Genomic DNA, 21,370 nt, shown 5'->3' on the forward strand with positions numbered 1-21,370 from the left:
TTACAGACTCTTTCATGAATCAGGAACCCCGAAAGATCATCTCACCTTAGGCAAGTTCAGTAGTCCTCTCTCTGCGGGTTCTCTGTGTCCAGTTTATGCAATAGTCCAGGCAAGAGCAGTTTCTTGCCCAAATGGCTATCAAAACTCCATAAGGATCCTCTTCGATGCCCATCTTCCTCTTGAAGTAGATTGGTGCTGCCAGGAGCAGAGTGTCTCATTGTCATGAAAAGTCCTCAGTTATTAAAACATTAAATGTCCTATTCTGTAATCTTTGAAAGACATGAAGAATGTCTATCTAAAATATATCTCTATATATCTAGAAAATCTAACTAACATGATTACAAGCTTTACTATTATCGATGATTATCCATTAACAACCTATATTTCTTAATTATACAGTACATATTTAAATGAACTACACAATCACAATACCTTAATCAAAATCAGAAACACTTATACATATAACAAAATTGACCTTAAATCTCTATCAATAAAGCAAAATCTATACTAATGCAAATTATTCATACCTATATCATATCCCCCTTTAAATGTAAAAGAACATTTATAAACATTATTTGGGAATATGGGCGCAGTTATTTCTCTCCAAACTGCTTCCTGCTGAATGGGGGCGTCGTTAATTAGGTCTTTCATGGTATAACCTGTGTGCTAGTTTCATCTCAGTTGGCAGTTGAGCGAAGCAATTTTCTGAAGGTGTTCACACCAACCCTTCAGGAGGGCGTGGTCCATCATACCAAGTCAGAATAGAAGAAATGAACAGCGTCTCATCCTCTGTGAAAACAAAATAAGAAACTCCTTTCCAAAGCATCATGTCCTTAGATCCAAATTTCAAAGTTAAGGCATTTTCAAAGTATCTATGTTGGATTAGTTCAGCAGCATTTATAAACAAATATCTTTTAGCATCTGTTGCTCCTTCCTCAGCATTTAAATAATTTAAAGAAAGCATAATAGCATACAGTATCAAAATTTTCTGTGTATTTTCCATCTTTGTACAGCTTTGTTTTAACCTCTATTTTGTTTATTTTTACTTTTAACTTTTTGCTTTTTGAGATAGGTTCTCTGTATCTTTGACCTGAAGTAACTCTGTAGACCAGGCTGTCTTTGAACTCTCAGAGATTCGCCTGTCTCTGCCTCCCAGGCATTCGGGATTAAAGGTGTACACTACTACACCTTGAACTCACAGAGATCTGTTTGTCTCTGCCTTCTAGGCACTGGGATTAAAGGCGTGTGCTACCACACACAACTCTCTTCCTTTTTTTATGTTTACTTTAAGAACTTCAACTTTTAGTCTGCATATATTTTTAACATACTTCAAACCATTTAGAAATTTTCTTTGTCTTTGAATCTCTCTTTTTCTGACCACATGAGTCTTTAATTTACCAAGCAATATCAGTAGGATTAAAGGCACTTGCTGTCCTCCTGGGCCAACACAGCTTTGTCACACTACCAAGGATCAAGCCCTTGAGTTATCTAAAGTGGCCTTGGCTGCAGAGGCTGTGACAGGGTTCAGGGACGCGGCCTGTTGGACCATGACCACACCCCTGGCAGCACCCACAGAAGACTCTCTCCCTGTGGCTCCTTGCCACTGCCCTTTTACGAGCCTGGTTCTCTGGGCGCTTTTGAGAGCTGCCCAACAGCACTGCCTGATATCCCTTCAGACGTTTCCTGCTTTCAAGTCAGCCTGTTCATTCCTGTTCTTCACAGCTAACCTCCCTCACTGGTCTAAAACACTGCCCAAATAATCCAGAACACTCTGTCTGTGCACACGGATGACTTGGAAGGATTTCCCTGATTTCCAGATGGACATTCTCCTTAAGTGTCCATGAGTTTTCACGAAGCAGCAGCCGTGACAGGAACCCATCACCGCTGAGTGATGTGTGGTCAGCCATGCTCATCTCTGGGGCCTGGGATTGCTTTTTTTTGTTGTTTGTTTGTTTGTTTTGTTTGAGACAGGGTTTTACTAAGTAGCTCTGACTATTCTGGAACTCACAACCACCCACCTGCCTCTGTCTCCCGAGCACTGGGATTAAAGACGTCACCTGAAAGGTATATTTGCTAAAATGAAGTTTTGAATTTCTGCAACATGAAATTTAGAATATTTCATCTATTTTGACTGTTATTAGGCATTAAAATACCTCCAGATGGAAGATATATCTTGCTTACTTAATCACAAGATTAAAAGCTAACCCAGCATCTACAAAGATGATGCGGTGGTTAAAAGCACTGGCTCCCCTTGCAGAGGACCCAGGTCTGATTTCCAGCACCCGAATGAAGGCTCACAACCATCTAGAACTTCCAGGGGGTCTGATGCTCTCCTCAGGCCTCCAAGTGCATTAGGCACATGCATTACAGACATACATGTCAACACACGCATAACACTCATACACATTGAAAACAAAATTAAAGGAAAACCACGTTAATCTAGGGGCCAGCTCCTGTCTGTAATCCCCACACTCGAGATTCAGAGGTAGGGCTGCTGTGAGTCCAAGGCTATGGAGTAAAACCAAAACAACAGATTAAGTTCTAAGTAAAACGGTCTATGTGTAAGATCTGCAGAAGTTTAAACCAGGGAAATGATAAAGGCGGAATACTCAGAGAGAAGCACAAGCGTTCACAGCCCAGGGAGCAGAGCAGATGCAGGAGCACAGTTCCCACGCGCTCATCCAGTCGGCAAGCCAGCACAGCAGGACAAGGAGGGTGACAGCCTGGAGGACCCACCAGGACTGCTGAGTCAGGAGACGGAAAGTGCTCACAGAACCAAAGCTGACGGCATCTGGCAGCCGCTCAGGGCTGTGGTGCCCAGCCACAGCCTCATACAGAGTTCACTCATCTCTGTGGATGCGCTGGGGTGCAGGGAGCCCGTTCCCTGGTTGTAAACGTTCCCCCCTCCACATTTGCTATGATACACGTGTGGAGGTCTGAGGACAACTTGTGGGAGCTGTTTCTCTTCTTCCGCCACGGGAGTCTTCAGGCTTGGCAGGCCGTCCTTTCCTAGGTTGGCACATCTTGCTCTGTTGCCAGAGGAGGTACAGGAGGGCTCTTAGAGCTGGATGAGGCAGTGACAGAGCCTTTGGAACGCTTGGACAGTACTGTGCTGTGGACTCACCTTTCGCCAGAAATACAAGAGTGCCTGCATCAAAGCTTCACAGGCGAGCATGAGATACGAAGACGTCCCTGGTGATTTACAAACAGGAGTGAACTGGCTGCCCTTTATCTTCTATACGCAAACTCATGATGAGATGACGCCAACCAGAGCAGCATTTGGGAACCATGCCCAGGCCTGGCACGCATTTGCTTGGCCCATGCTGTGAATGGCACTATTACTATTCTTGTTTTGTGCTGAGGGAAACTAGAGTCTTTTATCTTTTATCTATTCTGTCAGGATGCTGGATTCAAATGCAGGGCCAGGGCTGAATTGCCTTTCACTGATGAAATAAAGATTTTTTTTTTAAAGGGGGGAGTAAGCAAAGAGTTTTGTTTTTGTTTTTTAAAAAGGAAACATTTGATCTTCAACTTAAAAGAGAGGGTAATGTTTATGTCAGCCACTGTGGACTTACGCAAACCAGCTTATTAACTGACAGGCCTGAAAGTACTTCCTGGTTTTGTTTACCCTGGAAACCTATTTTAAGTGCCTAACACCATTTCTTTCGGCTAAGGTGGAAACAAAAGCTTGCTGGAGTCATTAACCTGCCACTTCACTTCACGAGTCACACTGCCCGCTGTGTTTAGGTGGGGCTGCAGTGGCGCACAGTGGTTAGGAGCATTTGATGCGCTTGCAGAGGACCTGAGTTGGGTTCCCAGCACCCGCATCTGGCAGCTCATAACCACCTGTAACTCCAGCTCCAGGGAATCTGACGCCCTCTTCTGGCCTCCATGGGCACCTGCACGTGCGTGCACACATACATACAGACATGTAAAAATCAAAAACCACCAAAAAATGTTTAGGACTTGGGTGTAGTGGCACACACCTGAGGTAGGACAACCACAGATTTGAGGGCTGAGCTGGAGAGTGAGATTCTGTCTCTGACAGAAACAGAAAAATGCAATCACAAAGACATGATTCATCCGAGGCAGGAAGAGAGGCCTTGGGTAAGAGCGTGGTGAGGTCCAGGGAAGGGGGTCTTCCCTTTTCCCTCCTTGATGTCTGGTGGTCCTGCCCGCCTTCAGCAGAAATTCCCCAGCCAGGCTGCTCCTCCTGAGGGTTTTCTACCTCCTGACTCCTTTCTCTGCTCTCCAAAGGGGACCCATTTCTCTGGGGTTGAGTTTGAACCGTATCACAATGGTGCCAAATAAAATCTCCTGAGGATTTAGCCAGCAACAGGGTGATACTTTTCCAAAACAGGAAAAGCAAGATAATTCCTAAAAACAGACAATACAAAGGTCTGTGTCTTTAAAAAACAAACTTCGAGAATGTTCCAAGAACATTTCAAAATATGAATGCTCCGAGAATATTTCAAAATAAGAGCGCTCCAAGAACATTCCAGAACAAGCCATCTTCTCCTGAGATGTGGTCTTGTCTACTCCCTCAGCGTTCAGAGCTCATCTCCAGTCATTATTCTGTGCCACCCCAGTGGAGACCCTGTCATCGCCCGAATGGGTGTGGAAGGGCACCCTCTGCCCTCTGAGATTCCCTTGTAACCCTGGCCCCGGTGCCACTCCACAGGAATGCTGCCCACATTCCTCAGCTCTTGACTCACTCCTTCTCAGCCTCCCTAAACAGATCTATGTTCCAAAACCTTCTGTAGTCTTCCCCTCATTCCTGATATTACTGCTTTTTTGGACGGTACCCACAGCAGCTGCCACCCACCTGGATGTCTCCTATTGTACCAGAGGCTTTCAGAGACAGCAAACATTCTGTTTCTGTGCCGCCCCCAGTGCGTGGCACAGTGCCTGAGACCCTGTGGGTATTCGGTAAACATTGAGCAACGGAACAAACATCACCGTTAATACTACAGAACAAGAAACACCAAGGGGGTGGGGGGGAGTCTTAAGACTTACTTCCTGCTAGAACATTGTGTTTCTTTGCAGACAAGAGAACTTAAAATCTACAAAGTGAACAAGCGCCCCCTGGTGGCTGCATGTGGTAGTGCCATGACACTTGGCAACTAGGCGGTGAAAGGGATGATGTCCCAGCTGTGAGGTCACAAGTCTCTCAGGAGCAGAGGCCACATTAGCTGGATCACAGGGGCTATGGACACCACAGGGGAATCTGGTCGGCTCTCTTACATCTAGCTTAAAAGTGTCATTAGAAAGGTGACAACCAAGGACCTTATGGGGAGCTTGGCTGACAGGTGCCTGTACACAGTCCTGCGTAAGGATGCCTATAGTAGCTCTACTTAAAATAGCCAGAAGGAAGCCAGCTCCCAAGCGCTCAGTCTTGGAATGGACTAGTTAGTGGCATTAGGCAGTGTCAGGATCGGGCTCACGCCCAGCAGGGTGACCAACAAAAGCATGATGTATGAAATGCCTTACAATTCTAGTTCTTGTTTGTGAATTTTGGAAACAGGTTCTCTTTCTGCTCTGCTCCGCCCCCTTCTCTGAAGCTGAGGTTGGACGTGAACTCAGGACTCTTCTGCCTCAGCCTTTAAAATTGGGATTACAGATAGGCTCTGTCACGCCCAGCTCAATATGATTCCATTCATGTAAAGTTTGAGAAGGGCAATAATAGGGGAAAATACAGTAGAGTTGGCTGGAGAAAAATCTGGGCTTAACAGACTTTGTCTTTTTTAAAATTATGCTTTATTTAGTGTATGTGTGCACGTTTCTGGATGTGTGCATTGCTACAGCGCATGTGTGGAGGTCAGGGGACACCCAGTGAGAGTCAGTTCTCAGCTTCCACCACGTGTGTCCCAGAGATGGAGATTAAACAGCCAGGCTTGGCAGCAAGCACCATGGCCTGCTGATCCATCTACCTGGCCAAGATGCTTTAACACACCGAATACAGTACTTAACATTTGCAGATTTTATTGAATGTAAATTTCATATCAAAAGAGAAGATGAAGAAATGCTGGGGTTTTATATACGACGTGCATGCTGAAGCATTTTCAGGGAACTGACTGATGTCTGCGTCTAACTCGGGAAGACAGAACTCCCGAGATTGACTAGCAGGGCAAAAGCGGAGGGACTGGCATGCAGCAAATCATCCACGGCAAATGATCATTGCAGAGACAGGCGCCAGACCTAACCACGTTCTTGGTAAAGTGCCTCAGCTTGTCCTGACATCTGAGACAGTTTTATGATAAAACTTTGTCAGGAAAGCCACGGGGGAGGAACTTGAGGCATTCGATAATGGTGACTGACAGGACTGTGATGTCATATTTGTGATTTTGCTGGTGCTGATGCTGATAAGAAAATGATTTTAATTTTGATCAGCACAATGAAGTATTCAGAGATGTCTTAGCACGTCTAAATACACGTTAGTACATGTCACAACACTCTGGGACAAAGAACAGAAGGCTAAACTGGAGAGTCGCAGTGGCACATGCCTGTAATCCTAACACTCGGGAGGTTTGCCAAGGGAGCTGCCTCAAATTCAAGGCCAACCTGGGCTACAGAGTAAGAAGCTGTCTTTGAAAAGCAGCAGCTGGGCAGTGGTGGCACACGCCTGTAATCCCAGCACTTGGAAAGCAGAGGCAGGTGGATCTCTGAGTTCAAGGACAGCCTGTTCTACAGAGTGAGTTCCAGGACAACCAGGGATACACAGAGAAACCTTGTCTTGAAAAAATCAGAAATAAAATAGATGAAATAAAGAAGGGCCCAGCGACAACATAGTCATGGTTCTCCATCCATGTGGAAATGCACGGACACCAACTGCATCATTTCCTCTTTGTCTGACCCTTTCACAACACACAGGGCCTTGCAGGAGGCCACCAGCAGGGCTCGCTCTGGCCCTTCTCCCTGCTCCAGCACCATCCTTACATTTCCTTTTTACACTCCACCCAGGCTGGAGAGAAAGCTTAATGGGTTAAGTACTTGCATTACAAACAAGAGGGTTTGAGTTCAATCCCCTAGCTCTCTATAAAGTCAGGCACCCTAGTGTCTATGGCGTCAGCACTCTGGGAAAATGCTCTCATGTGTGAGATATTTTTTCAGTTAGTTCTATGGGACACAGATTTGCAATTTGCTCATGTGGCTGTGAACAACCTATCAGAAGGCAGACAAAGAGGGGTGAATGAGCAAGTAAGAGACGTGGTGACCTGCACAGGCAGTGGAGGGCTGAGGGAAGATGGGGAACTGGAAAGGCGGCAGTTAGCCAAGATTCCAGATAGCTCTGCAAGCTCCCACCCCTTCAAAACCAAACTCCAGATAGTGCATCCACACCGCATCCCACTAATTGCAAGCCGAGGGTCTTGCCTCCCAGTTCCACAGTCACCTTGTACACTGACTGAGGCAGTTTAGTCTTAGTGGCCTCCTAAAAGGTTGAATTTGAGTCTCATCCTGGCCTCCTGCCCCTCTGGCCAGGACAGGCCCTTCCTGCTTGCCTGCTGGAGTTCAGTTAAAGTGCTCAGCACAATCTCTGGCAAGGCAATTCCCCAGAGCTGCAGGACACAAGGTCGCTCGGAACCTGGGGCCAGCATCTACTCAGAGGGATGCGCTCACATACCCCCTCATCCTCAGTGCACAATTGCCAGAACACCCTATACCTGAGTTTTCCTCAGGGAGGAGAGCTGTGGGCTCAGGATCCACACCACAGGGAGCCTCTGAAGGCCCTACTCAGTTCACTCTCCACATTGCTTAGGTCCTCCAAATCCCAGCAATACCCAGTCTTGCGTTTCCACAGATAGACACTGTAATACCATTCTGCAAGCCCCCAGAAGGCTACATACTGGCCATTTCCTCAGTTCCAGGAGCCCTTTCTTACTCAGGCAAATGCCTACACAGCCCTTAAATCCCTTCCCTAAGAAAGCTCTCGACAGGATTCTTCCTCTTCCTGTTAAGTGCTTTGGTTGTATGTCTGCCGTAGTCTTTCATTCCCATCTGGAGCAAGGAGAAGGCCGCCATTTTCTGTACTTCGGCTCTTCACAGACTGCTGCTCACCTCTTGTTGGTCCATCCACGCGTGCAAGTGAGAACCCAGGTCACAGAGCAGGATGCCTGGATTTTAGCTAGCTTTCCCCTCCCTCTGGAAGTCATCCAATGATCTTCCTGGTTTTGCTGGCATTCCTGGGCCTGCTTATTCTGCCACTGGTGGGAAAATGCTACTTAGGCAGAGGACAAATGGACAAAGCAGCTCCAAACACCACAGCCTACAGAGAAGCACTTCTAACCACTGGATGCTGGAACTTTCCCTGTCCCAGGCTGTAGCTGCTCTCTGAGTTAAGGAGACACAGAGTCTTCACTTCTGTCCTTTTATGGTTCTCTAGGTCAGTTCAACATCTGGTAATCAACGAGCCAGTCAGGAAAGAGAATGAAGAAGAACCATCTCAATTTGCTGGAACACATACTTGGGTTTTTGAGAGCCAAAGGGAAGAATTATGGCTGGCGAGATAAGGTTCAGTGGCTAAGAGCAAGCGCTGCTTGCAGTTTATGCAGAGGAACCAAGTTTGGTTTCCAGACCCACATCGGGCAGCCCATAAACACCTGGAACTCCAGCTCCAAGAAGTTTCTGGGTGTGGTGTTTCATGCTAAAGTCACAGCACTTCCTGAGGCTAAACCTGGAGGATTGCTGCAAGTGCGGGGCTAGCCTGGGCTACACGGTGAGATCATTCTGCCAAGCAGCATTCCCGAATCATTCTCCAAGGCAGTGGGGCTGACACCAACTAGCTGTACCTGGAGGAATGCCTTTCTTTGCCCCAAAGCACCCCTGTCAACATGTGACACACTGCCAGGTCTGCCTGGTGCAGTGTCTCCCACTGCCCTCTGCTAGTATTTAACTTCACTACATTAACCACGAGCATTTCCATGGGTTTGTATGGTCTTAAAACAGAAAAATAGGCAACAGCAACTCTTGGTGAAACTGGACATCAGGACGAAGTCTTTAATAATCTCAGTCCTGTTTGCTTTGTTACAAAACACAAAACAATAAAACACTTTCAAAGACTCCTTTGTGTTTTAAAAGTCCCCCACGTACAGAGAGAATATGAACTCCTGTGTGATGGGTACTCAGCTGCTCCCCCCCTCCCTGCCATAAGCCTGCAGCTTCCAGGTTTCTACTTCCCATGGAGGAAAATGAAAGTGAGCCCCAGGCTGCCTTTCCTCCTTTATGATTAGCTCATGAGCTACCAGCTCATTTCATTATATCATTCAAAACTAAGTAACGATGGTAAATAAAACACAATTTTCGAGTAACACATCTACTTCATTATTCCCCAACCATGGGGATCATTCCAGCCATTGAATAATCAGTCTGCATATTAATAGTCAATCATGTATTAAGCTCATGCCAAAATCCAGAGGCAATTACCGGAGGGTCAGAAGACCTTGTGAGTCATCAACTGTGCTAAGTGTCTTTTGCTAGAGTGTCAGGGAAAGAATAATGGATGAAGAGAATCTGGCTGATGCTGCCACTCTGGAGGGGAATCCAAGCCAGGGGATGGGGAGATGGCTCAGCTAGTAACAAGCTTCCTGAATAAGCATGAGGCCCTGAGTTCAGATCCCCTGTACCCACTTAAGTTTGGGTTTGGTGGTACATGTCTTCAGTTGGAGTGCTAGAGAGGTAAAGACAGATCCCTAGAGCTTGCTGGCTGGTCAGTCTAGCCTGTTTAGAGAGCACCTGTTTCTGCGAGAAAGCCTGTCTCAAAAAACGAGACATCCAAAGTTGACCTATGCATGCACACACACGAACATGCCGAGTGGTGTGTGGGAGGGCTTAGCTAGAGTTCAGGTTATGGTCTGGGGAAGTCACATCAGCAGGGATGGAAAGGCCATACACACAGCACCAGGAGCTGGGGTATTGTCTGTGGCCACAACCCTCCAGGTCATTCTGCAGGGGCCACCACAGTCAATGACTAGATGTATTCCATCATCGGCTGCTTTGTCCACTAGATTTATAAGCTAATGGAGTAGGCCTATGGGGGTAGCAACATTTTGTACTCTTGCCTGGGTCCCCAGCCTGAGACTGGTGAATTGAAAGGAACTGGTTTCTTGGGAGTTTCTTAGCTAAAGCCCTCAGACAAACATGCCCACTGAGCATTGCTAAACAAAATAATAGCATTTTAAGTAAAAACAATAAGTGATAAGAAAATAGGGCTGGAGAGATGGTTCAGAGGTTAAGAGCACTGACTGCTTTTCTAAAGGTTCTGAGTTCAATTCCCAGCAACCACATGGAGGCCAACAACCATCTGTAATAAGATAGGGTGGCCTCTTCTGGTCTGCAGGGATATATGCAGGAAGAACCCTGTATACATAATTAATAAGTAAATCTTCAAGAAATAAATCTATAGGAAAATAATTAAAACCAGTACTTTCCCCTAGTCACCTGTTTCAAAGGAAGGCCATGGAAATTGGTAGAAAGGTAGTTAGAAACTGTGCATCAGGCTTTCTGCTTTGAAGTCATTCCTACCAAGGACGAAGGCCAGTTTCCAGCTATATAGCTGGTAGGCATGCCAGTGCAGACACTAGAATGCTCTAGAGTACCCAGCCACAGCCCAAAGCTTGCAACCCCCAGGGTCTCTGGGCAGTGGCTCCACCCTTGCCTAATCTTTTTTTTTTTTTTTTTTTTTTTAGTATTTATTTATTATTCATACAGTATTCTGTCTGTGTGTATGCCTGCAGGCCAGCAGAAGGCACCAGACCTCATTACGGATGGTTGTGAGCCACCATGTGGTTGCTGGGAATTGAACTCAGGACCTTTGGAAGAGCAGTCAGTGCTCTTAACCTCTGAGCCATCTCTCCAGCCCCCTTGCCTAATCTTCTTGCCAGGGACAAGTACCTTGACGATGACCTCAGTCACAGCCTGTAAATATCTGCTTTCAGAGAACAGGAACTGATTCTATGCTCTTGCTGGGCCTGGCTCCCTGAGACATCACCCCAGGCTGTCTTGGCATCACCAGGGACTGTTGTTGCTCAGGGGACTTCAAAGAGGGGTTCTCGAGAAGCATTCTGGAGTCTGCACTGCCAGGTCAATGTCACGGCAAGCTCCTGCCAACAACCACTGTCCCCATGCTCCTAGCTATAGCCTCAGCTATCAAGTCTTCCATCTGGACCAAGCACTGGGGACAGCTAGCTCTGACAAGCAGTGACAGTATTTCTGTAAGATCCAATATCGTTAGTGTAGTTCTGTGTATTGTGTGGAGGAGGAGGTGGGAGTGGGCAGGAACTGATGGCTAAGCTAGCCAAGCACTTACTCCAGCCTAGGCTACAGCTAAGGATTTTACCTGCTTAGTTCATGTGTGCCTCACACCCTGGAAAACACACTTTGCCCTGTTACAGAGGTAAGGACATAAGGGGCTCAGCGAGATAAAGCAATGAATGACTCAAGGAAACACACAGCTGCATCAGGGTGCCGGGGCTCCCTCCCAGTGCCCGACTATGTTTGTACCTGTGGAAACTGTATCTTCCTTTGTGTGGAACAAGCGCACTGTCATTCTGGTAGTTCCACAATCTGGCTCTGCCTTCCCATAGGCACCTGTGGCTGACGAGCCGCTCACCAACTGCATGGAGGCAGGCTTCTTAAGGACACTGAGTCCAAGTGAGTGTGGTGGTACATCATTCTCCACCCTCAAACTCTCCAGAGTCAGACGCAGACGGAGCTGCCAGTTAAATGAGTCTGGTTTACAAGGGATCATTTTAACGTTAAGTGTGGGCATGTCTGAGATCCAAATTTTACCTTGGAGAAGAAGTGCCATCATCTCTCAGCCTGTGCAGAGACGGAGAGACAGGTAGAAATGAGAGATGGAGAGACAGATACACAGAAAATATCAGAGATGACTTGTGATGAAGGGGGTGTAGGCAGGACTGAGCACAGGGCTGCTCCATCCCTACTCTGAAGAAGTCAAGAGGAAAGGGAAGGATGGAGATGGAAATGGGGAGAAAGGGAGAGTTCAAGATGGATTTGGGGGGCTGGAGAAATGGCTCAGTGGTTAAGAGCATTGCTTGCTCTTCCAAAGGTCCTGAGTTCAATTCCCAGCAACCACATGGTGGCTCACAACCATCTGTAATGAGGTCTGGTGTCCTCTTCTGGCCTGCAGGCAAACACACAGACAGAACATTGTATACATAATAAATAAATATTAAAAAAAGATGGATTTGGGGTCTCAGCCACCCACAGTGGTAAGGGAATGGCTTGAGTTTCAGAAGCCAGGCATAGATTTATGACCTGAACCTTTGATATGGCATGGCCAGATGGCTTAGAAAATAAAGGCACAAGCTGACAAACTGAGATGGGTTCCAGGAACCCTCATGTTGGAAGCAGAAAACTGATCCTTTGGGGCCTTTGGAGATGCGGGCTGGGATAGGGTTTCTCTGAACTGTGCTGGCCTATGGAACAGTTCAGAGACTCAGAGGCTCTGCAGTGACGATTTCATTAGATCCCAGAAAAGCTTTGCCTTGCTTTGGGCACCATTTGTTCTGCTGGTTTGTGTCACATGGCTGGAGTACGACAGGACGCCAGCAACAATGAAGCCAGTTCTAAGGTTATGCTGACTGCTGCCATTCCTATTTAGCCCTAACAGTTCTGATGAGCAGCAAGGGTGCCCTCAGATCCCAGGGCTGCAATGTCACCTCTGCCTCAGCTGCCAAGTATTGGCTATTTATTACTGGCTACTGCAGTCCACAGCCTCAGGAGCCAGTCCTTTCCACAGAACACATCCTGAAGCATGATTTAACAAAAGCTCAGGGTCAGAAATTGGGGTTCAACCTGAAGATCCAAAAAGCAAAACAGGCAGTCACTGGCTCTTACCTCGACCTCAGTCTGAAATGGCAATCCTGCCTCCTGGAATCTCAAAATGAGACTGTGTCTGAGAGCTGTTTTCCCCTGTCATATTCCTTTCTAGGGCTGGGATTAAAGGCGTGGACTGCCTGGTTTCTATGGCAACTAGTGTGGTTCCTGGGGTTAAAGGTGTGTTACCATAATCTGGTCTGTAAGGATGACTAGTGGGACTGTCTTACTCTCAGATCTTCAGGCAGTCTTTATTTATACATAATGCAGGCAAAAGTTTGAAATGCCCCATCCTCTCCTGATATGTACTGCACTCTTACCAGGCCCCTATATGGAAGGATTTCTAGGATTGGAACATGAATCCAGGATTTCAAGGTTTGGGACTAGGCTGCATCAATGTGGAGTCTTCCTTTGCCAAGGATAAAAGCCAGATCAGACACAAACTGAATAAAAAAATATTCACTGACTTCAGCTCAACAATTTGAAGATAGATGTCATGGCTGGATCTAGTGACCGATGGCATTGAGAGCTGATCTCACAAAATGGCATGCTTGGTACTGTGGTCCTGGGTGTTACCTTTGTTCTCCAGTAGATCTCTGCCAGCAGGCAGAGCACTTGCCATGATGCTCAAGGGCCTGGGTTCCAACCCCAGCAGGGCTAAAAGACTCTCATGACCCAACTTTAGTCACAGAACAGAACATCCCTGTGGCCAAAGAGGCAATGCACAGACATTCCCTCTAGAAGTGCAAAAGCAGCTATACCCATCCATTCATTCAATCCTGCCCTGCCAGGTGTGCCAGGTCCAGACCTAGAAAGCAGCCAATGACTCCAAAGACACAAGCAAGGCAGGCACTGAGTAAGCAAGCCCCAGAAGTACTGGGGTGGGAGGGGGTGCTGCAGGAGAATGGAATAAAGAGGCCATCCAAAGCCAGGTGGTACACGCCTTTAATCCCAGCACCCAGGAGGCAGAGGCAGGCAGATCTCAGTTCGAGGCCAGAATGGTCTACAGAGTGAGTTCCAGGATAGCCAAAGCAACACAGAGAAACCCTATCTCAAAAAAGCAAAACAAAAACCAAAAAACAAAACAAAACAAAAGAAACCCCACAGGTCCCAGAAGACTGTCAATCTCTCAAAACAAAACCACCCACTGATTCAGGGCTGAGCATGACCAGGGCCAATAGAACTTGGTGAGGGCAAATGGGACTTAGAGGGAGCATGTTTCCAGAAGCATCATTCAGGAAATACAAATATAAGAGCAGAGATGAAAATGGAATGAAAAGCCAGGCAGGCACATGCCTTTAATCCCAGGCAGAGGCAGGTAGATCAAGGTCAGTCTTGTCTACAAAACAAGTTCTAGGACAGACACGGCAGTTATGCAAAGAAAACTGTCTTGAGAAAAAACAGAAAGAATGGAATGCAAAAGTTCACCTACACAAGAATTGCAAATGTAGTTGCCTTATTCCAAAAACAAGTTTCACCCACCTGCACCCAGATGGAAACTTCAGTCACATCCTTGCTGGCAGTCCACACAGACTTAGCATTAGGTGAGTTGGATATCTGGAGAATTTTCTGCAGTGCTAAGAATCAAATCCAGGGCCCTGTGCACACCAGATGACCACTCCACAACTAAACATCTCTGACCTTGCTAGGTGTTTTCAGCTAGTCTACAGGTAGGCAGGCAATGAAGGCACTGTGAAAGGCTGGTACGTGCTGCACCACCTGAGCCTGGTCTTGCCTTCTGCCTAGCTCTTGCCCTGCGAGGTATCAGCTATTCACATCTCCCCATGCTGACTTCACTGAGCACTCTTCCATCTGCTTCTGATCCTTGCCTCCTATTCACTTCAACCTTCTGAAGATAATAGCACAGAAAAACAGTTGAGTGTGTGGCTCTAAATACTAGAGCCACACCGGCTAAAAGGTGGGGACATGTGCAGGCCCAAGTCAAAGAGCACCCCACTCACACACATGCCCTTGAGGTATACCATCTGAGAGGACTAGGTGCATCCTGTTACAGATTTCAAGTCCTTCCTTGCGGACCTTGTACCCAGGCACCAGAAGGTCCCCACTATCATCCCTCCCAAACCCCATTCATTCCCTTTGGAGAGTAGGCAGCTGTCATTTCCATCTCAGGGACCTGAATGTAGACTTGTTCCTCAGAGCTGATGGCTGCTTCACGATGGATCACATATATGCACCAAATGTGCACCAGTCATAACAGACAAGAATGGGCTCATCGACATGCCCAAGGGTTCAGGAAGATGACAGAAATGACATGCACAGAATATGAGTTCTACCAACATTTTAAGATTAAATTTCATATGAAAACCTATTCTACAACACAAGGACAGCCAATCCCAAGCTCCAGGACTACTGAACTTATATACCACACAGGAAACATTGGGTCCTATTATAAAGTGATTTTATTAAATTGATTTAGACATACTGTAGGTCAAATAATATTTTCTGAAGATAACAATTATGGACTTTAAAGCTTGACATAAAATTAGTAGCTTCAAAAGTGTTAGTTGTATTCCCCAGCAACAGCATGATAAAATAATTCAACTATGTAGAAATATAGAACTCTAGGACTAGCTGGAAATTGGGAAATCATTTAGTCCAGTGTCCTCATTCTGTGAGAAAACTAGACCTTAAGCGATTTGCCCAAGCTTACATACCTAATAGTAATAAAGCTAGAAATCAAACCAATTTTTCCTAAAACTAAAATTCTATTGATGATATTTCAACTGGCTCTCTATCAACTAAAAGTCTAGGTTTTCCTCTAATGCTCCACGCTGTGGTGACATTGAAGTGTAAGACACTACAGTAAATTGCTGTGGTGGCTGTGAGGCCAGGAAGGGGCTTTGCTAGCCAACAGTCCTCTCTGGAGAGGGGAAGGCAGTGAGTGATCAGTGGGTCAGAGGCTTGCCGGAAGGTGTCTGCACTGAAGTGCATGATCACAGAGTCATCCCCAAACACGACCCACTGACTGTGTGCTCCAAGAAGCCTCCTCTATGCACCAAGGCTTCAGTTTTACAAAATCCTCTTCTAGCCAAACACCTAAAAAGCAAAACAAAACAAAACAAAAAACAAACCTGCAGAGAAAAACTAAGCAGTCTCGTATTTCTGACCATATGGGAAGTTCTTTCTTCAGCATTAAATGGCTGGCAGAAGCCACCAAGCCAGTCACCCACTTCAGACTTACAGGTCATTAGTTTCTCCAAAGACTTCCTGAGCAAATGACTGCATGTGGGAGACTGAGAACAGGAATGAGAAGGAAACGGAAATGGGAGCTTTGTGTTGGTGTCACTGGGGACTTTTGGTCTTCTCAACATCCCTTGAGTTCCTCCGAGAGTTTTAGCATCAGTCAGTAGAAACAAAACAAACACTACAGGCCCATTAATGCTAGCCACTAAGCTCATGGCTCAGCGCCTCCCCTCCCCGCAAACTACCTCCAGCACCTGCATCTCCAGAGCCAGCAGCACCTGTGCTGTGTACTGTCACTGCTCCCTTCATCTAGCCCCAGCACCTTCAGCGCAGAGTACCTGACCCTTGCTACCTGCCCCCCACCCCCCTCTACATACCACCTAGTTTATTTCTCATAGCATTTAATCACTACCGCAAACTACATTATTTATGTGTTAACTTGCTTATCCTGTCTCCCTCCTCCAGAGGTGAATCTCATGATCCAGTGGCATTCCCAGCACCCAGTACATGTCCGACACCCAGGAGGCATTCAATAAATACTCAGTGAATGATGAGGATGATGGATTAGCAACACACACTCATGCCTAAAAAGAACTGTATGTGATCCATGATGACACCTACACATTATTGCCTGAGATGATAGATTCATCCTCAGTGACTCCCCAATTAGCCCTCCCAAGGCCTCCCCAGCTGGTAGGGAATCCCACCACTTCTAAAAGGAGCCCAAGAGGGTCACTCTTGAAGCAGACAAGCTCAGTTTGCTTGCTTCTTCCTCCCTGATATATACATTCAGCTACTTAAAGAAAATTTCAAGTTAAAGCATGTGACGCAGCCACTAGAAAATAAGTTTAACTTAGAGACACAGTGATTAGCAGAGTTCACAAACTAAAGAAAAGTTCCAGAGCATGTACATCTGCCAGTGATTTCCTGATCGGCTGAGTGAGTGCATTTTATGACTCTCCTAAAATCTGAAATGAAATTTAATGCCATCTAGGAAGGGGTAGGTGTTTAAAGGTACTCTGAGGACATGAGGTAAGGTGGATTCAGAAATAATCAGATATATGAAAAGCTATGTCAGGGTTGACTCAAGTGGCAACCTCAGAAATACCAGGATGCAGCCTTCAAGGGAGCTGTCCATCTTTAAATGCACTGACCGGTAGGTAGGCTTAAATAGAGGAAGAAGCATGTGCTCCAAAAGGGGGTGTCTGATGTTGCCTAGAAGCACAGCACAGATAAAAGGTGACTCAAGAGACTGAGCAAGACTCATGAGTTTTGAGCATTATTTCAACTGCCGAGGCATGTTGCCAGAGTCCCAAGAAACACCATACCTGTGACAGGGACACAATCCTCCATCTTGGGCACATACAAAGAATTCCAAGTTCAGAAAATCACAACCTCACCAAAACCTCCTCAGAAAGAATGTTTTCTGGGGACTACTGTAGATGTTCTCAGGGTCAGTGTAGGTGGATTTGGGTTTCCTTCCTAGTGGCACTTATGGGTTTAAAATTTTTAATTCTTAGCAAAACATCTTTATATAACTGATATCTTGAGATGGTTTCTCTCCTTGGTGTGTACTCTCTGGTGGATGCAAAGGCTTGTACTCTGGCTGAAGGCCTTGCCACACTCATCACACTTAAAAGGTTTCTCCCCTGTGTGTACTCTCTGGTGGATGCAGAGGCTGGAGCTCTGACTGAAGGCCTTCCCACACCCACAACACCTATAGGGCTTCTCCCCTGTGTGCACTCTCTGGTGGATGCAGAGGCTGGAGCTCTGACTGAAGGCCTTCCCACACTCATAACATTTATAGGGCTTCTCTCCAGTGTGGACTCTTTGATGCATGCAGAGGCTGGAGGTGTGCCTGAAGGCTTTCCCACACTCTTCACATTTGAAGGGCTTTTCCCCAGTGTGAACTCTCTGGTGCATACAAAGATTAGAACTATTACTGAAGCCCCTCCCACACTCACTGCAGACATATGGCTTCTCGCCAGTGTGGACTCTCATGTGGATTTGAAGATGGGAGCTCCAGTTGAAGGCTTTGCCACACTCATAGCATTTATAGGGCTTTTCCACAGTGTGAATTTTCTTATGTCTATTAAGTTTTGTTGTCGTGCTAAAATCTTTACCACAGTCATCACATTTGTAGACCTTCTCTCCTGTGTGGTCTCGCCAATGAATATGAAGTTCTGATATGTGAAAGAAACCCTTATCACACTTGTCACATTTATGGGGTTTCTCTGCTGTGTGGATTTTCTGATGCATAAAAAGATCTGCTCTCTCAGAGAAAAATTCCCTGCACATGGGGCACTTGTAGATCATTTTTCCTATTTGGTATCGTGACTTAGAGAAGAAAGTGTCCTTACAACTATGAGTTTCAGGACTGCTACTTCATAAAGCCTATTATTTTGCCATCTTGGCAATCTATCTCAGGCTTGCTCTATTGGGCAAGCTTACCATCAACCTCAGCTTCTCCCTGCCTGTCTTTCTGTGGAAGGCTTCTTCCTGCATAGTGTTCCTCACTCAGAGCTCTTACTGATTATGAAGTCACACTGACTTTCATATGAATCCCACAGCTCACCAGCACAGAGCTTTCTTTCCTTTAGATCCTTTGCAGTCAACATTCCAGGGGCAGGAAGGAGTAAGCCTTTGTTTCGAACCCCCAGAGTCTTTCTGATGTTCAGTACTCTTCTACTTTTCACTCATAAAACAAAGCCTGTGTAGTGTGATCTGTTTCCCCAGGGCAGAAGGTGCCAGCTGGTGGTGAGCCCTGGCAGCACCTTCAGTTGAGTCAGAATGTCGCTCTGCCTTCTGCCCATCAGATGGCAGGCCTTGATAGCATGAAGGTTCCTTGGCTCCAGGCACAGCCAGTCTTGCTCCTGGGAACTCTATAGAGTAGCACGCTGGTTTTCTGTAATACAAACAATAATCAACATGCAATGTCCTTTCTGCCCAGAAACATCCATTGATTTCAGGATTAATGCTACTTTAATGGAACAGAGGGGAATGGGAGATGACCACACACACACCTTTTTTCAATCCTGAAGAGACAGTTCTCTTATCTTCCAGCGGGACGATGTCTCTTGGACTTGCAGGTCTGAGAAGAGAATTTGAAGATATTACACTCCTGTTCTAGGCCAAGTATGTGATCAATTACAGCTTATCAATTATGTGAACATCAAGGAAAATCTGATAGAAGAGAATTCCTCCCAAGACCCATAAACAAATTCAAAGAATAGCTGTCCTGCACAAGAACAAGAAAAAGTATCTCCGCCAGGCAGTGGTGGGGCATACCTTTAATCCCAGCACTCAGAAGGCAGAGGCAGATGGATCTCTGAGTTCAAAGCCAACCTGGTTTACAAGAGCTAGTTCCAGGACAGGCTCTAAAGCTACAGAGAAACCCTCTCTTGAAAAACCAAAACATCCAGAAAAAAAAAAAAGTATTTCTGCTTTGAAAGATTGACCCCACATATGAGAAAGAAGATACAGCATATGAATATCAAACATTCCCTAGCTGAACCATTCATAAGGTCTTCCTGGCATGCTAATCAAGACCTTCCGAACCTTACCCTGGCACTGAAGCCTTGCATGGCCTGCCTGGTCCTCTCTGATTTCTGTACTTGGCTTTTCTCTTCAGTTCTCACACAACCCAACTTCACCCTGCATTATGGCCTTTCCATACTGCTCCCAAGGTTGGATTCACTCTCCCATGAGCCGTGTCAGCTCCCACTTCCCTAAGTAAAGGAGGCCCCTAGCAGTTAATCTTATTCGGTTTCTTCAAAGCACATACAACTTGTAATTATTTTCTTTGTTTCCCTGGATTTTGAACCCTCCTGTACTGGGATGTGAGTACTGAGGAGTGAACTTGACATGTTGCTTACCACCATGCTCTGGCAGGTAGTACTTGCTAAGCATGTCTATGATCCTTTAGGACTCCTGCTCATACCCCACCAGGGCTGTCTCATTCTAGAGAGCAGATGGGAAAACATTTGCCATTGCCTTATTTAAGGCTTCTGATAGTAGAGGGGACAAAAATAGGTTGATGAGGAGGAAACAAAAGAAGCAAAATCCCTAATACACTCACTGGAAATTATCTGAGGCTATGTCAGCAATTTTTTCATCATACATTTTTGCATACATTTTATACAGTGATACATCAATTAATGAATAAAATGGCATCAATAAGTATTTTCTTTGTGCATGTGTATGCACACATGTGACATGGCACACATGATGTCAGAGAAAAACCTCAAGAGTTGGTTTTTAGTTTCCACCTTGTTTGAGACAGACTTTTGTTTTGTCATTATGCGCTGTCAGGCTAGCTGGCCTGGGAGCTCGTAAGGAGTCTTTTGTCTTCACCTTCCATTTCACTGTATGAGCGACATACAACATACATACACACATAGCATGCTTGTGCCCATACTCAACTTTACCAAGGTCTACAGATTTAAACATCTGCTTTTAATTACTGAGCCATCTCCACAACTCTTAAAAAGGCTCCATTAAACAGGAGACTTCTAAAAAGGTTTTAGTTTTTTTATGGCTATATGTATACATGCCGTGTGTGCGTGTGTGTGTAAGCTAGGAAAAGGTGTCAGATCCTCTGACGTTAAGAGTTACAGGTGGTTGGGAGCTATTTGATGTGGGTGCTGGGAACTAAACCCCAGTTCTCAGGAAGAACAATAAGAGTGCCTAACCACTGAGCCATCTCTATGGCCCCTAAAATGACACTTAACAATTGCTTCATATGTACATGGTAGGTGACCAAAAATGTCAACAGAGAGATGGCAAAATTAATTGGTTTGCTCTGAGTCAAAGTGTTAGGGCTGTGAGATCCTCACAACAAGTCAGTGATCACTGTCCAGGTCAAACTGAACCTCTGGGGTAAGCTGCCAGGAAACAGGCAGAGAAACCTGAACCAGGCTGTATAGACAAGCTATTACCCTGTTTGTGCAAGAGGCCAAGCGTGCAAGGGGTGGGGCTCTGGATCAAAGACAGTTGGACCACCCTACAACAGCAGCTCTTCCTTTGGAACCTGATATAAATAAACCAATAGCTAAAAGGAGAGGGTACTGGGTGGCATATGGGAACTGTACCTACAGGGAAATGCCACTTTACTACATAAAGCAATGTTTAGTCTTGGGTCACCCTACATCCACAGGAGTGGCATGATGATATGGTCTTTAGAAGCAAAGTAAGAAAAAATAAAGGCAGGCAAAGCAAAAAGCACAAAGGGCAAGCCTTTCAAACCACTGAATTCAGAGTACAGAGAAGGATGTGGAAGAACACTGTGTATCTGACTCAGTTGCCAAGAAAACTTCCCCTAACCAAAATTCTT

The 21,370-nt window shown here is 45.9% G+C and overlaps 1 protein-coding gene across 8 annotated transcripts in view; it reads right to left on the minus strand.

The window, feature by feature from the left end:
• Positions 1 to 15,236: 15,236 nt before the first annotated feature.
• The window catches only part of Znf664 (zinc finger protein 664), a 31,380-nt gene continuing 25,246 nt past the window's right edge, over positions 15,237 to 21,370 (minus strand). For all 8 annotated transcript variants that reach the window (XM_041647792.1, XM_041647804.1, XM_041647827.1 and 5 more), the window contains 2 exons: positions 19,062 to 19,129; positions 15,237 to 18,943 (listed from right to left, as the gene is read on the minus strand). In XM_041647792.1, the coding sequence (XP_041503726.1) occupies positions 17,569 to 18,354 (786 nt within the window). In that variant the 5' untranslated portion in view covers positions 18,355 to 18,943; positions 19,062 to 19,129 and the 3' untranslated portion in view covers positions 15,237 to 17,568. The remainder of the gene's footprint in view (positions 18,944 to 19,061; positions 19,130 to 21,370) is intronic.

Source organism: Microtus oregoni, unplaced genomic scaffold, assembly GCF_018167655.1.
Source record: "Microtus oregoni isolate MIOR12 unplaced genomic scaffold, Mior012 000003F_ref0000135, whole genome shotgun sequence".
In the NCBI taxonomy this organism is placed as follows: Eukaryota; Metazoa; Chordata; class Mammalia; order Rodentia; family Cricetidae; genus Microtus; species Microtus oregoni.